The following is a 15,533-nucleotide window of genomic DNA, read 5'->3' as shown; positions in this document are numbered from 1 at the left end:
CCAACCCCACACAGGGGTATTAGGCAGAGGTATATATAAGCTGTATACCACAGCGTAGAGATGGCTTGTACACTGCTCCCACGTCTGTACGTCTCAGTATCAAAGGGATGTGGGGGAGTAAGTGCTGTTCCACAGCGTTCAGTGTATTTCCTGGTTGATACTCCAGCAGGGGTGTGTATATAAATGAACAAGGGGGGGGGGACACATAGTGTGATACTGTAGTATAAATTTATTGAAATATCATAAAAATCGGGTACTCACAATGTTGTAGCAGGTATTGCATAAAATCCAAATAGGGGGACCGTGTGGGCGCACGTCAAAAAGTTCATAGCTCCGAAACCCAGTGCGTTTCACAGAGGTCCCGGATCCGGAAGTGATGCAACTACGCTGGGCGCGTTTCGTCATGGACGTCCTCAGCAGCTGATGAGGATACACTGATATGGTAGCACTTGATGAGCACTGATGTGCTCTATTGGGCATTGATGAGCACTAATAGGGCACTTTAAGGCACTAATGAGCACTGATAAGCACTCACTGATGGGCACTTTAGGTCCCTGAAGAGCACTGTAGTGGCACCGATGAGCGGTGTAGTGGCACTAATGGGCATTGTGATGGCACTGTTGAACACTGTAGGGGCACTGATGGCACTCCTTATCAAGCCGGGCATGATCTCAGTTTGTTGACAAAGTGATCTGTACCCTGTTCCGTGATGCGCCGAGTCCCGCAGATAATGTCATATACAAACACCTGGGATGAACAACACTAGCACAGCCACTTCCAGTGACCGACAGGTAGATCACCGTGGAATCCTAGGGCTCTACGGAACCCGGTTGTGAAACACTGCTTTAAATACTGTATAACCACATTTATACCAGTTTCTAAAGAATATTTGTCTTTGAATTGAATTTAATTGAATAGCCTGTGCTCAGAATCAGTTTATTGCACATTACCATTCCTGGACAGATTAGGTGTGAACGTGAGCCGTCCTCTAAATAAAGTCCAAACTATGTAATGCTGCTGCCAAATATAAGCAGCTGAATAATTACACGCTGCATGATAAAGGTAAGAACACACCGTGGTGTAAAAAATTGCTTTATTAACTGCAATCTAATTTAGTAATTAAATGATTTTTTTCTATTTTTCAGTCTCCCTATCCAGCCACCAATCCAATTTTTAGGTTTAAAGGCAACTTTCACTTTCTTCGCTTACAGCATGTTTTAATCCCTGTGATGGTCTTCTTTATTTATTTAGACCAATGTTTGTCAGAAAACGTTGGTAGACTTTTAAATATGTAATGATATTTTATTACGACGTTAATTTATGTTATTCATTATTATAGGAGAGCAGAGTTCTTCGGACTGTACCCTTATTAGCGGCTTGCCTTCCTGAAGATAAATGCAAAGTATTAATTGGCCGACGTTTTGGTGAAGAAAGGTAGGCATCGCTGTATTTTTTAATTTGTGAAAGATTACTTTTTACTTAAATTGGTATTAAACCACTCAAAACCAGCTTGCCAACCATTAGATGTGGCGGCTGCATTCGATTTCTTTTTTAGGCTGTTTTCTCCTGGTGATCTGGCCAGTAACACACCTCTTGTATTACAGTGCCCACACTTCGGATGAAGGGACACAGGGGCACCTTTGGACAGCAGCATTGTCAGTCTGGGGGGAAGGAAGTGTTAGCTGTACTAGGAGATTTAAATACACTAACACATTGAAGCTGATATCAAGCTTTATAAGCAGTTACAGCAAATCCTTATTTCTCTTTCGTTAATCGACAGACACAGCACTCCATAAATCATAACTACTGGGTTATATTGCCTCCTCCAGGAGTAGGACTAGGCAGAACAAAAAACACTTGGCTACGCCCATGGGATGCCCTCAGCTTGGTATATAACCCCCCTCTCTGCTCTAGGTAATCATTTTTAATCTGTCTAGTCAGGAGTAAGGACCTAGGCTTCCGGCTGGAATCTCTGGTCCTAACAATTTTTTTCTCCTTCCTTACATCTTTTTTGTTTTTTCTCTGGGTAGATCTATAATTAACTGCCAGGCTGGGCAACAGGCTGGATAGTCTAGATCCAGTGGTCCCACCAGCCCAGCCAGCAGGCGCATGCAGACCGCAGCTACGCGCTAGGTCAGGTACGACATATCCTCTCGGACAGAGGCTGGCCTGCGAGTTAAATGTCTCGCAGGGTCGCATGCAACTGGGCTTGGGTCTGAGTCGCAGCGGTCCCTTGGCCAATAGCACCCCTACTTCGGTAGTGAGAATTATGTCTGGAGTGTTACCCGCACTATGGAAGGTACAGTCCCCCCTCTCCCTTTTGGCTTTTTTTTTGGGGTGGACGCAGGTAAACCTCCAGGGATGGTCGGACCTGCCTGCAGGTTCCCTCCTCCCTTCCTTAAAAATCCCTGAGTGAGCTAGGCTTCCCCCACTCCCTGTCCCCCCGTCTGGACCTGGAGTCTAGTGGGGGTCCCAGGGCCGACACTGCAGCAGAGACCCCTGGGGTCTCCCCCGCTATCCCCACTCTGTAAGGGTCCTGGGATAGTGTGTTTCCTGCCCTGGTGGTCTGAAGGGGTCCCAGTGTAGGGGAACCCTATGTGCATGTAAAGGCCCAGGAGGAAGCGCCCCCCCCTTTCCCTGCTCAGTCTGTCTCATCTGATTCTGAGCCTGATGCTGCCATGGATGCTTAAAATTACACCACCAGATTAATCCGATAGTGATGATGATTGCTCTATGGTCTCAGCAGCGAATTAAAAAGCACTGATAGACGCACTTATCATTGCAGTGCATGAGACTTTAAAAAATGGAGGATGCGGCTGATGTAGCCACGGACATGGCTGTGTAGTTTGGTACGTATAAGTCACCTGGCACTCCAAAGGTGTTTCCTTATGTGCCTTATTTTGACAGGTTTTCCTGTAAGGAATGGGAACAACCAAAATGACCCTTTGTGGTCCCCAAAACGTTTTGCTGTACGTTACCCTTTTGAGTAGTCACTTTTAAAAAAAGTGGACTAGACCACCAGTGGTGTACCCTCCTGTTTCCAGGTTGAACAAAGCTACCATAATTCCAGTAAAGGAATCCCCGTCCTTTAAGGACCCAGCTTACAGGAATACGGAGGCTGTGGCACGCAGCATATTTTCTATGGCTGGTTTGACATTGTGGCCAGTCTTTGCCCCCAGCCCTGGTGTCTCAGACCCTAACTGAATGGGCCAAGCTTTTGCGCCAGGGCCTTAGGGGTGAGCAGGTCCCCGCTGCTTATGTTGATTTAGCAGACCAGTTGGTCCATAGGCTACAGTTTATTTGTGATGCAGCTTTGGATACAGCTTCTGTGCTGTCCAAACTTTCTGTTTCACCGGTGGTGATTAGGTGCATGCTGTGGCTTAAGTATTGGTCCACAGACCAAGCCTCCTTCTCAGCACATAGAAAATTCTTTTGTGCTTCTGGGACAGAGAACAGGGGAAATAAATCTTTCAAATCTTTTCAGGAGGTTCCAAGCATCCTTGGTCTGGTAAACCTAGAACTAGCTTATCCGGACCGGCAGACAAGACCCCTTTAGCATGAAGGTCTGCCCTCACCCATTATTGGGATGGGGGTATATCTTCGCTGGTTTCCGATCTTGTGGACCTCCTTCATGAGCGTCACCTTTTACTCCCACCTTTCTTTTGGGAGTACCCAGAAAGGGGGAAAAAGCTTGTCCTTTTCAGGTTTTTTAGGTCCTGAGTCTCCTTGTGCAGATTTTATTCCTGCAAAGGTTCAGGTGATGTCCGAACTACCTAAGGTCCCCCCTATCCCTGTCTAGAGAATTGAATTACTTAGGTCCGATTCTAAATCTGACCAGGGTGGTCCTTCCTCTGGAAAAACTTAAGGAACAACAGGCCGTGATTCACAGGCTGCTGCTACACAGATAGTTCTCCCATTTTTCATACAGATTCTGAGTCTGGTGGTATCCACCTTCACGACAGTTCTGTTTGCACAGTACAAACGCCCATCCTTTAGCGGGTTCGGTTCCACAGGAGGATACTGAGCTTTGTGGCGAGATCATGGGTTTCTCTGGCAGATGCCGCAGGTGTCCAAGGGCGACGGTAAGGCCAGTATCATCCACGGCTCAGGCTTCTTCCGCGATTCCTGTGAGGAATCAAAGGGAAGGATCTTCCAATCAGTCTGGTGGCCATAAACGTCCCTTGGGGGCTTCCTCTCAGAGAAGACCAGTTGCCCCAAGGGCTGATCTACCATCCTGCTTTACAGTCGCTGGTTTTAAAGGCTTAACTATTGAAAGCCAGGTACTGAGAGATAGAGGTCTGCCTGGATCAGCGATCCATACTGTGGTGAAGACGAGGAAGTCGTCTTCCAGCAAGATATACCATCGTACGTGGAAAGCGTACATTTCTTGGTGTGAGTCGATTGGTGCTCATCCTCCATCCTTTTCTGTGGCTTGGATCTTAACCTTTCTTCAAAAGGGCTTTGATCAGAAGTTGGCCTTGAGTACCATCAAGGGCCAGGTGTCTGCCCTGGCAATCTTCTTTCAGCGACCCCTAGCCACGCACACTTTAGTTTGTACCTTTATTCAAGGGGTTGGACATGTGGCTCCACCTGTACGGTCTCTTTTGCCGCCTCTTTTATGGGATTTAAATTTAGTAATTTCAGTTCTCCAGAAACCTCCATTTGAGAATATTCAGGAGATTCCCTTGCTATGTTATCCCAGAAGGTGACATTCTTAGTGGCTATTACCTCGGCCAGCAGGGTATCAGAATTGGAGGCAATATCCTGTCGCAGTCCCTATTTAGTGGTCCATAGGGATAAAGTTGTCTCAGACTTCCGTTTGAATGAGACATTGTGTTGTCTTCCCAGTGTCGCATTCTACTCGGGCGCTTAGTGCTTTTTAGGCCTTCCGTCATCATGCATCAATATCGAAAGTTTGCAAGGTGGCCACTTAGTCGTCGGTGCATACCTTCACAAATTTCTATAAGGTAGATACTCTGGCATCTGCGGATGCTTCTTTTAGCCGAAAAGTTTTGCAGACTGCGTTTTAAGAAGGGCTGTTCCCTTTTGAGGGGTGTTTTTTTTTAAACTTTTATTTTTCAGACGGGGGTCCTGTGACCTAGTTTAGGGCTCTTATATTTAGCCTTGGGTTACTTTTCCCACCCCTCATTTTCCTTTTGACACTGCTTTTGGACATCCCACTAGTTATGATTTATGGGGCGCTGTATCCGTCGATGAACGAAAGAGAAAATGGGATTTTTCGTTTAATAACTTTTATTGATTTTCATATAAACAAATATACAGAAATAAAATAACAGTGGTCAGAAAATGGGATTTTTGTACTTATCGTAAAATCCATTTCTCTGAGTTCATCGACAGACACAGCGCCCACCCCTCTATGGAGTTCTGATACTTCTAATACTGCTTGCTACCAAACTGATTACCTAGAGCAGAGAGGGGGGTTAAATACCAAGCTGAGGATGGCCCATGGGCGTAGCCAGGTGTTTTTTGTTCTGCCTAGTCCTACTCCTGGAGGAGGCAATATAACCCAGTAGTTATGATTTATGGAGCGCTGTGTCCGTCGATGAACTCAGAGAAATGGATTTTACTAAAATCCCATTTTTCCTTTTGGGATAGATAAGATTTTACATGAATAAAACTGATCATTGTAAGCACCCCTGCCAGAGTTAAATGGTTTGTCTCATTCCTGTAATTGATACAATTTGCAAGAGAGCGTGTCCTTTTGAAAAGCAACAGACTTACTGGCCAGATCACCAGATGAAAATAAAAGAAAGCAAGCCTAAAAAATAAAACAAATGCAGCAATCACATCTATAAATTAGTAAGCTGCAACAAAATGTTAGCTTGTGGGTTTAATTTTGCTTTATCTAGTTAATCATATTATTTCAAATGTAATAATAATTCTATAGTGATACAATGGTCACACAGAGTGGTTAACAGGTTTATGTATTCTATTTTTAGTATGATTGGTATCATGTCTCATTGTATACAGCTTTCTTACCCGCTTGCTGCCCGGCCACAGTACATTAACTGCAGCAGGGTGGCACAGGCAGGCTGGATCACGTACATGTACTTCATCTAGCCGAGGGTATGGCTCCCAGTACCCGGCCACTTTGAGTAGGTAGGGGATTATGTTATTTCTATGAGATCATATGATCGAAATGTCAACAAAGCTGTTATGAATGAATTTTTAGCATAGCAGCTGGGATTCCTATAGTGATGCTGTGATTGTCCCACAGTAATCACATGGTATCTGGGCCAATCACAACACCCTGTACCATGTGATAGCAATAACAGCACAATAGTATTCACATCTGTTGTAAATGTAACCTATTAATGACAGTTTTAAACAGTTGTTTAACACTGTTTTGCTGCTACAGTGATCATCAAAAAAGAAAAAAAAAAAGAAAAAAAACAAAAGAAAGTATTACAAAAAATAATTAAAAAGAAAGTGTTAAAAAAAAGGAAAAAATGTTTAAAAAATTAATGAACAATTTTTTTTTTTTTTTTTTTTTTTTTTTAAATAGTGCCACCAGTCAGTATTCCTGATCACTGCAACATCAGTCATATGATGACACTGTACTGCACTGGTGACAGTATATGTATATATAAAAAAAAAAATTTTTCATTTTGCGAAAAATTACAACTTCAAAAAACTTGGCATGCCTCTTACTAAATACCTCAGACTGTCTACTGTCCAAAAAGTGGGTCAATGATAGTGTTTATGTACTGTGCATTTTCAGAGCCTCAAGAAATGAGATAGGCCATCAGTACATCAGGACTGATCAATTTTCAAATATATATATATATATATATATATATATATACCATAGTTTGTAGACGCTATTACTTTCACACAAACCATCTAATATACACTTTTTTTTTTTTAACCAAAGCTATGTATCAGAATATATTTTGGCCTAAATTTATGAAGAAATTTGATTTAATTTAATGTTTTATAACAGAAAGTATAATATATCATTTTGTTTTTTGTTTTTGTTTTTTTTCATAAATTTTCAGTCTTTTGACGTTTTATATAGCAAAAAATAAAGAACCAAGTTGTGATCAAATATCACCAAAAGAAATCTCTATTTGTGTGAAAAAAAATTATATAAATAATAAATATTGCGATTTTTTTTTTACCAAACCTATGTAGCAGCAAACAAATTGGCCAAAAATTTAAAAAAAAAATTGATTTTTACATTTTTTTGGGGGGGAATTTCATATAAAAAAATGTTAAAAATATTGTTATTTTTTCAAAATAAACGCTCTTTTTTTGTTTATAGCGCAAAAAGTAAAAATCGCACAGGTGATCAAATACCACCAAAAGAAAGCTCTGTTTGTGGGAAAAAAAGGACGTAAATTTCGTTTGGGTACGGCATCGCACGACCGCGCAATTGTCAGTTAAAGTCGCACAGCGCCGAATCGCAAAAAGTGGCCTGGACGGAAGACAGCAAAATCCTCCAGTGGTCAAGTGGTTAATTTGGATACAATTTAAATTGCAGTTAAATTGCCAGTTAAATTGCAGTTGTGCAATTGCAATTGTCTAGTTAAAGTACTGTAGCACAGTGCTTAACAGGAAAAGGCCTGGTCATGAAGGGGGTAAAACCTGCTGGCAGTAAAGTGGTTAAAGTATAACTAAAGACTACATTTTTTATTTTATTTTGTATAGAGTGGAGAGGGAATCAAAAACCTGTCTGGTTTTTATTGCTGTCTGTATGTCTGTTAGGAAGATTTGCCCACTCTATTTGTCCTGTTTACTGTTATTCTTGAAAGTAAAATACAGAATTTTGAGTTGTCCCCTGAAAAGTAATGAAGGGGAAATCTTCTAAAGGGGACACTAGTTCTTTTGACCTGGGGGGCACCAAGGGATTCCTTTCAATTACAGGGATTTCTTCTCACTTTCTTTTTTGGCTATGGGACAGGAGGTGAATGTAAATCTCCCCAATTGGACATAGATGGCAAAAAAAAAAAATCTAACAGGGCTTATGACTCTCCCTTATGCCTGGTTCACACTGATTCAATTTCAGATGTGACTTGGGACACACTGAATCGCGTAACAATGGAAATAGCCTTGCTTCCAATGGTGCCTGTTCACATCAATGCAGCTAAGCTGCGATGCGATTTGGAAATAGGTCCTGTGCTACTTTGGTGAACCTTACAGTGCCATTTGGCCCCATAAAATAAGCAAACCCCATCCAAAATGCATATTTTTGTAAAGGTCAGTAGTTATTATGTATTGATATTTAGATGATTTAATACAATCATATGTTTTTGTAAGTAAGGTGCAGAGATGCAGTCTTTCTAACTAGGTGTGTCCTAACTATTGCCATTACAAAATGAAAATATTTTTTCCCTGCGATGAACACTGAACGCAGTGATGTTATCCTAAAACAGTAAGTATAGACATACAGTATAATCTAGAACCTGATTTAAAGTCGTCAAGAGTTTCTTTCTGCTTCTTTGATATTATTTACTATGACAGGTCTCAAAAATCTGTACTGCAGGATCACAGGCCAGTCTACATTTCAGTGCAGCAATGACAGTAGTGATAAGGGAGGTCTAATATTCTGAACAGCAACCCTATTTTGTGAACAGACCTCAAAGCCATAGCCCTACAATATGAGCCACAAAGTGATAAAAACAATGTGGAGCCTATAGCAAAAAATTTCAAGGCACTACTACTGTATATATATGTACCTTCATAGGTCTTATACAGAATATGTGTGATTATAGAAAGAAGAAAAATACAGTATATCTGACTGTTATGAAGCTAACCATTTAACAGATTTTCATTACAAATAAAGAAATTATAAAGACTCAAAACACCAGTTAAAAAATAGGTTTTATTTATACCTATTCAAACTCTCCCATGATAATTATCAAAAAATATACCAATACATACTAAGGTATAAATTATTATAACAGAAAGCTTTCACAAAACATATTATGTATAATATTAGGGATGTAATGATCATATAGTAGTAGTGGCGTTACTACTCCGCATAGCTGCAGTTCCTTTAATGGCTCTGTAAGCGAAATGGTTCATCATCTAGTGAATAGAGTTGAGTAGCGAATCAGAAACATTCTAGGTCATCCACTTCCACAGAAATATTATAATAATGTCATCCAGATTGCCTTCTGGGAGGGCTCAATGAAGACTTCTTATATTGCTGGGAATGCAGCACATCAAGAAATTTAAATAAGCACAATGATGTGACATAGCCAATCTATAGGTGATGTAATGGTGTTATTCAAGAAGCTTGAATACTCCAAATATGGAGGGAGTTTCAAGGTGGATTTGACCTGAACTTCTTCAGGGAAAGGTATGTCCACCTATTGTATATACTTTAACATGGACCACCAAGGCAATATATACAGTAAATAGTTGGTGCAGCATTATCCAGTCTCCAGGTGGGTTTCATAATATACGGATGTCCACATGCAGACTTCTTCAGGAACCCTCAAGACCTTATATGCATGGCAGGAATGTGTGGTTTATATGCATGACCTAAATAGTTGGTGCAACGTCATTTAGTCTTCAGGTGGACTGCGATTGATAATACACAGATGTCACAGGTAGAGCTCAGCAGGAACCACCGAAACCTTATATGCATTGCTTAGATGTCACCCCAAAAAGTTAGGAGCCTATTGAGAAGATGACCACAGTAGAGGCATATACACGATAGTCCACTTTCACTCACTCAAACTGAAATTTATAAAGGCTTCATACCGGGTGTAAAAGCAAAAGTCCATACATCATGGAAGAATAGGGAGTACACCACCACTGGAACAAATGGGAAATGAAAGACTGATGTCTAACCGGTTTTGTTGTTGATCCAACTTCCTCAGAGACTGCCTAGTCTCTCTGTTTTTAACTGGTGTTTTGTGTATTTATAATTTCTTTATTTCCTTTTTTTTCTATAAACATATGTTTTCCAAGGAAGCCTTATGAATGTAGATATTTGTGCAGTAGTAAGGTCTGATATTCAGCTGTAAGGGACTTCAACTCCTAACATGCATCACATTGTGTATTCTGCAGTACCTTCTTCGCAACAAGCCAGGCATAGGATTGCATACAACTAACAAACACATTTGACACTGAAACTTTTTCTGCAAAGGTGTGTGACCTCCTTGGGCCACTAGAGGTTCAGAATAGTACAGATTTCTGCCCCCTGCAGCTCCTGACAAAGCAACCTATTATTACTTATTGGGTGAGCAGCAGGAGATAAAGCTGGCTCAGTTAAAACAATTTTTACTGACGATTTGAAATATTCTCTGTGATATGTTATTACACTGCTGGCTTTTAAAGACAGACAAAATGTATATCCGGTATATAAACAAAGTTGATAAATGGACCACTCATCCATAAAGGGTTAAGGGTCCCCACCCTAGATACTAATAGTAAATATAGCTGTTGTGAAATGGTTATCTTATAACCAAAAAGCATGTTAGTTAATGGGTATCCACACAACACTGGCCCTAGAGAATATGTGCTTGTATGAACTTGGGCATGTACATTTGACTGTACGTGCCTTGTAAGAGCAATATCTGATGTAAACAGACCATGTATTCAGTAAATCTCTGGTAAATTTTACTAACAAAAGTAGGTAAAATAGAATTAAAGATTCTCAGGGGGGCGTGGCTATCACGCGCGGCAAATGGCTGCCTGAGACCGGAGCTCTGGAGTCCAGAGGGAGAAAACAGTGTCCAGCGAGAGCCCTGAGCACCACAACAAATCCCCAAGGACTCGAAGTGAACCCTGTTACTGCCTCCTACAACCCAGCCATGTCACGGAAGAGAAAGGCGGAGAACAAGCATAAAAATCTCACAGCATACTTACACCGGCCCTCAAGCAAAGGAGGACAAGATGGCACTGGATCGCAGGCACCCTCCTCCACACTGAACGCCAGTCACTACTCAGACCTCCCTGATAAAATTAACTGGACCGATTGCAGTACTGGGGGTCCTTCTCCCAGGAACTTTACACCACTACAGAGCCCTCCTTGTACAAGCCCAGCAAAAGCCAGGATGAGGCTGGACACTACTGCTGTAGACACAGGGGTGAGTCCTGGGTTTTCCTCATGCTGAGCTTTAATCCCCTATTACTAATATCCCTACCTTCTAACCAGCCCATAATGGATACATTACTAAAAGAGATGCTCCTGTCCCTAAATCGTTAACTGCATGTAGAATTCACTACACTTACTCAGAAATTCACAGCTAAAATCTCCATGCTAAGAGACAGAGTTAATCAAGTAGAAAATGTGACATTACCACCACTGTCAATGACCTTGTAGATGCAAATGATGAGAGACTGAAATAAATAAATTGGCTCTGTGCTTAAATAGCCGACCTGGAAGATCGCTCCAGGTGTAACAATTTGAAACTAAGGGGGGTTCCCCAATCTGTGCTCTCGCAGGACCTCATGACCTTTGCCAAAGATCTCTTTCACTCCATACTACCAGATCTTACCCCGCTAGATCTAATGATTGATCAAATACATTGCATACCCAAACCCTCATCCTTACATGATGATGTCCCCCGGGACGTACTTATGAGGGTACTTTTCTTCTATACAAAAGAACAATTACTGAATAAGACACGCATACTGGGTAAATCCCTGGAACCATACGCAAGCATACAGATCTCTAAATTTACCTTAGACCTCTGTAGACAACTCAGTGCTATCACCAAGACACTCCCCAACAATAATGTAGCGTATAAATGGAGACACCCCACCAAACTGAGTGTGGAACAAGAGAAGAAAACACATATGATCTCCTCCCCGCCTTGGAGAAAGGCCTATCTTTGCTTGGAGAGTGAGGCATCATCCCAAATCAACCTCCTCACTCCGGAGCCTGAGATCTCCCTGATAAAATCCCTTCTTCCTGACACAAATCTCAAATTGGCACTCATTCCAGAAAACACTGGTCTAACAACAGAGGTGTTAAAAACTATAGCTACACGCAATCTCCCTCCATGGCTATCTAGCTGTCATGCAAGCTTCATTTTAAATGTTTCTGTCCAACCCAGATGCAGCCCAATATGTTTTACTGTGGCTGCCTAACTGTGACTGTTTTGTTTGTCAAATTTGTTACTGCTTTTCTTGTCCCTTCCCCTATGCATGTGGGTTATACATCAACTTTGAAGACCATCTATATCATGCTATTCGTGAACATCGTTGGTGCCTCTCCTACACCACACCAGTCGCGGATCAAGTCTACTGCCTTGAACACATCTTGTCGATTTAAAATTCAAACACTAAACACAAAAGGCCTGAACCATCCTGCGAAACTGTGGCAGACTGCGCAACAAACAAGCAGCGATATTGTCTGCATACAAGAGACTCATTTTAAAGATTTCAACATGCCCCCGTGCTCCCACAAAAACTTTCCACACATATTTTTTTGCCTGCAGCCAAGAGAAAAAATGCGATATTCTAGTGGCAATAAATAAGTCAACGGACTTCTTGCTACATGAAAAGATATCAGAACCCAACGGCCGGTACTTAATCCTACTTTGCACAATAGCGGGATCTAAATATACCTTGGCCTGTCTATACGCCCCTGACACATGCCAAATCTACTTCTTGAATAAACTCATGAAGAAATTAAACAAACACAGACAAGGATCGTTGATCTTCTGCTGAGATTTCAACCTAGTACCTGACCAGACTCTAGATACCTCCAATTCGTCTCAAAGACATTCCTCTCCTATGCTAAACTTCCTCTGAGCAAATGACCTATACGACGTGTGGCGTTGTTATCACACAACAGAAAGAGACTATACCTTTTTCTCAGCCCCTACAACTCTTACTCTTGGATAGACTATTTTCTAGTGGACAAATGGCTACTGCCACACATATCTGAGTCTTTCATAGACACTATCACATGGTTCGATCATGCTCCTGCAAGCATCACTATCACTTCCCCATCTCTTATCAACTCTGCCAAGCTCTAGAGAGCCAATGCACACATCCTACAATCTCCTCTGTATGAAGAGAAGATCGAAACACACCTCACAAACTTTTTCATGCATAACTCTGGAATAGTATCCCAAACTTTCTCTCTTTTGTTGGACAACAAGGCGTAAATCAGAGGAAATCTGATTTAAATGAATTATTTGGCAAAAAAAAGGACGCAGCGTCTTGAAACTCAACTGAGCGATCTAAATTCTCCTTTCTCCCAACAGAAAATTTCCCAATGTATCCAATCGGTTCCAATTGGCAAGTCCACTGGATGGATGGATTACCAGGAGAATACTATAAACAGTTTAACGGTACACTTACCCCCCATATGCAAGAGCTCTTTAATGAAGCTGCCTCCTCCTCCCTGTTCCCTGAAGAAATGTTGAATGCAATAGTTGTTGCTCTACCTAAACCAGGAAAAGATGCTGACTCCCCATAAAAAAATTTAGGCCAATTTCCCTCCTCAACGTAGACCTAAAACTGTATACCAAATCACTTATTACTAGATTGGCCAACCAACTCCCCTTTCTTATCATTGCTGACCAAACGGGTTCTATTATAGGACGACAATCTTTAGACGCAACTAGAGGACGAATCAACTTGATCCACACAGCTGGTGCCCCCGGAACGCCCTCTCTGCTTCTATCACTAGATGCTGAGAAGGCGTTTGACAGGGTACATTGGACATACAGTACATGAAAGAAGTACTTATGAAGTTTGGTTTTAGTGGTACAATTCTATCTGCTCTTATGGCTCTGTACTCCACTCCGTCAGCCAGAGTTTATGTAGCTGAGATGCTCTCCACCCCCTTTCAAATCTCGAACGGTACCCGCCAGGGGTGCCCTCTTTCCCCCCTTATTTTCAATCTAGCTATAGAACCATTAGCAGAATACATTCGAAACTCAAACTTGGTTACAGGCTTCCTTTTTGATAATTGTAACCATAAAATCAGTTTATTCACTGATGACAATATTCTCATGCTAATCAACCCACAATCGTCCATACCAGCTGTACAATTCATGCTACAAAAATTCAGCGACCTATCTTACTACAAGTTCAATGCCACTAAATCATACATTCTAGACCTGGGAATAGCACCACCCGAAACTTACTTTCCATACAGTTTCCTTTCCGCTGGGCGGACCTTGGAATATCTTATTTAGAAATTACCCTAACTAGGAACAAAAAATACTTGTTGAAAGAAAATTACACCCAATTCATACAGAAATTCCTCCAATCACTTCAAAAATTCATGAAACATGTATTTTCCCGGGCAGGTAGACTGGCGGCCTTTAAGATGTCCATACTCCCCCAACTTACCTTTTTTGCACACTACCTATCCCCATTCCTAAGACCTACCTACACTCTCTACAAACATCTCTTCATAACTACATCTGGGCGGGTAAAAAAACCTCTACTTTGCAAATCTAGACTCCTCAAACACATGTCGGTAGGAGGTTCAGGTCTGGTTGACCTTGTTGACTACCACACCGCTAGTATATTAGCACAATTGAGAGAATGGTTTCTCCCGAAAGCCACTACTCGCTGGGGAGAAATAAAAAACAGGCAATTCCTGGCAACAATCGAAAGCTTTGGTTATACAGTCTAAAACCAAAAACAAGCTCCCTTCCCACCTGCCTCCCACTATCATAGCAGCCGTTAAATCGTGGCACAGATTCACATCCACAGAGTGGACAAACACCCCAACCTCTGTCACGAAAATACCACTTTCAATTCATAGACTAATAATACCAGACCTTCGCATACCACACTATGAATCAATACACCTATCAGATTTGGTTAGTGATTGACAGGTCAAACCCTTCCCCCAACTACAAACCGAATTAAGCCTAGGTCCCGAAGCTTACTATCAATACATACAAGCAGCACACTGTCATAAAAGCAACCCTCCAATTCTGGGATCTGGTTCCTATATCTGCGTGGGCTTACTATTCACCTAAATTCAAGGGGGTAAGGGAATATCTATATTTTACAATTTTTTCCAAGAAAAAAAACACATTTTCAACACTCCTTAGCTTTCACCCAAAGGGAACATGACTTGAGGAACCACTATACAGGCATACAATGGCAAAGAGCTCTACAGTCAACCTATGAGGCCACAAAATGCACTTCTGTATGGGAACTCACACAAAGCTTGATACAAAGAAGATACCTAACACCTGACAGACTATCCAAATTTGACAGACATGCACCCCCCAAATGTTGGAAAAATGTGGGGCGCCCGGGACATTGTTCCACATCATGTGGGATTGCCCACACATAACACGATACTGGAAGATGGTATTCTACCCGTTATCACAAGTTTCTGAATTAACTTTAAACCCCTCCCCTGATTTAGGGTTTCTCAATTTAAACATTGAAACCATACAAAGAACCCACCGTAAAGTAACTACACATATCTTACTAGCTGAAAAGCATAATATCACTAAACTTTGTAAAAACACTGAAACCCCAAACCTGCTAGATGTCATAAAAATGGTTCAAACTCACTACTCATATGAGCTACACTTAACGAAAGATAGAGACTTATATCTTAAGCAGAG

General features: G+C 41.5%; 1 protein-coding gene across 1 annotated transcript in view; it reads left to right on the top strand.

Moving 5' to 3' along the window:
* The window catches only part of DTWD2 (DTW domain containing 2), a 425,138-nt gene that overhangs the window by 221,748 nt on the left and 187,857 nt on the right, over positions 1–15,533 (top strand). Inside the window, exon 4 of the mRNA XM_082251766.1 lies at positions 1,340–1,434. Coding sequence (XP_082107892.1) covers positions 1,340–1,434 — 95 coding nt within the window. The remainder of the gene's footprint in view (positions 1–1,339; positions 1,435–15,533) is intronic.

The sequence above is a fragment of the Pelophylax lessonae genome (genome assembly GCF_965119305.1).
Source record: "Pelophylax lessonae genome assembly, chromosome: 1".
NCBI lineage: Eukaryota > Metazoa > Chordata > Amphibia > Anura > Ranidae > Pelophylax > Pelophylax lessonae.
Note: the sequence above shows the minus strand (reverse complement) of the source record. Positions and strands in the feature narration are given on the sequence as shown.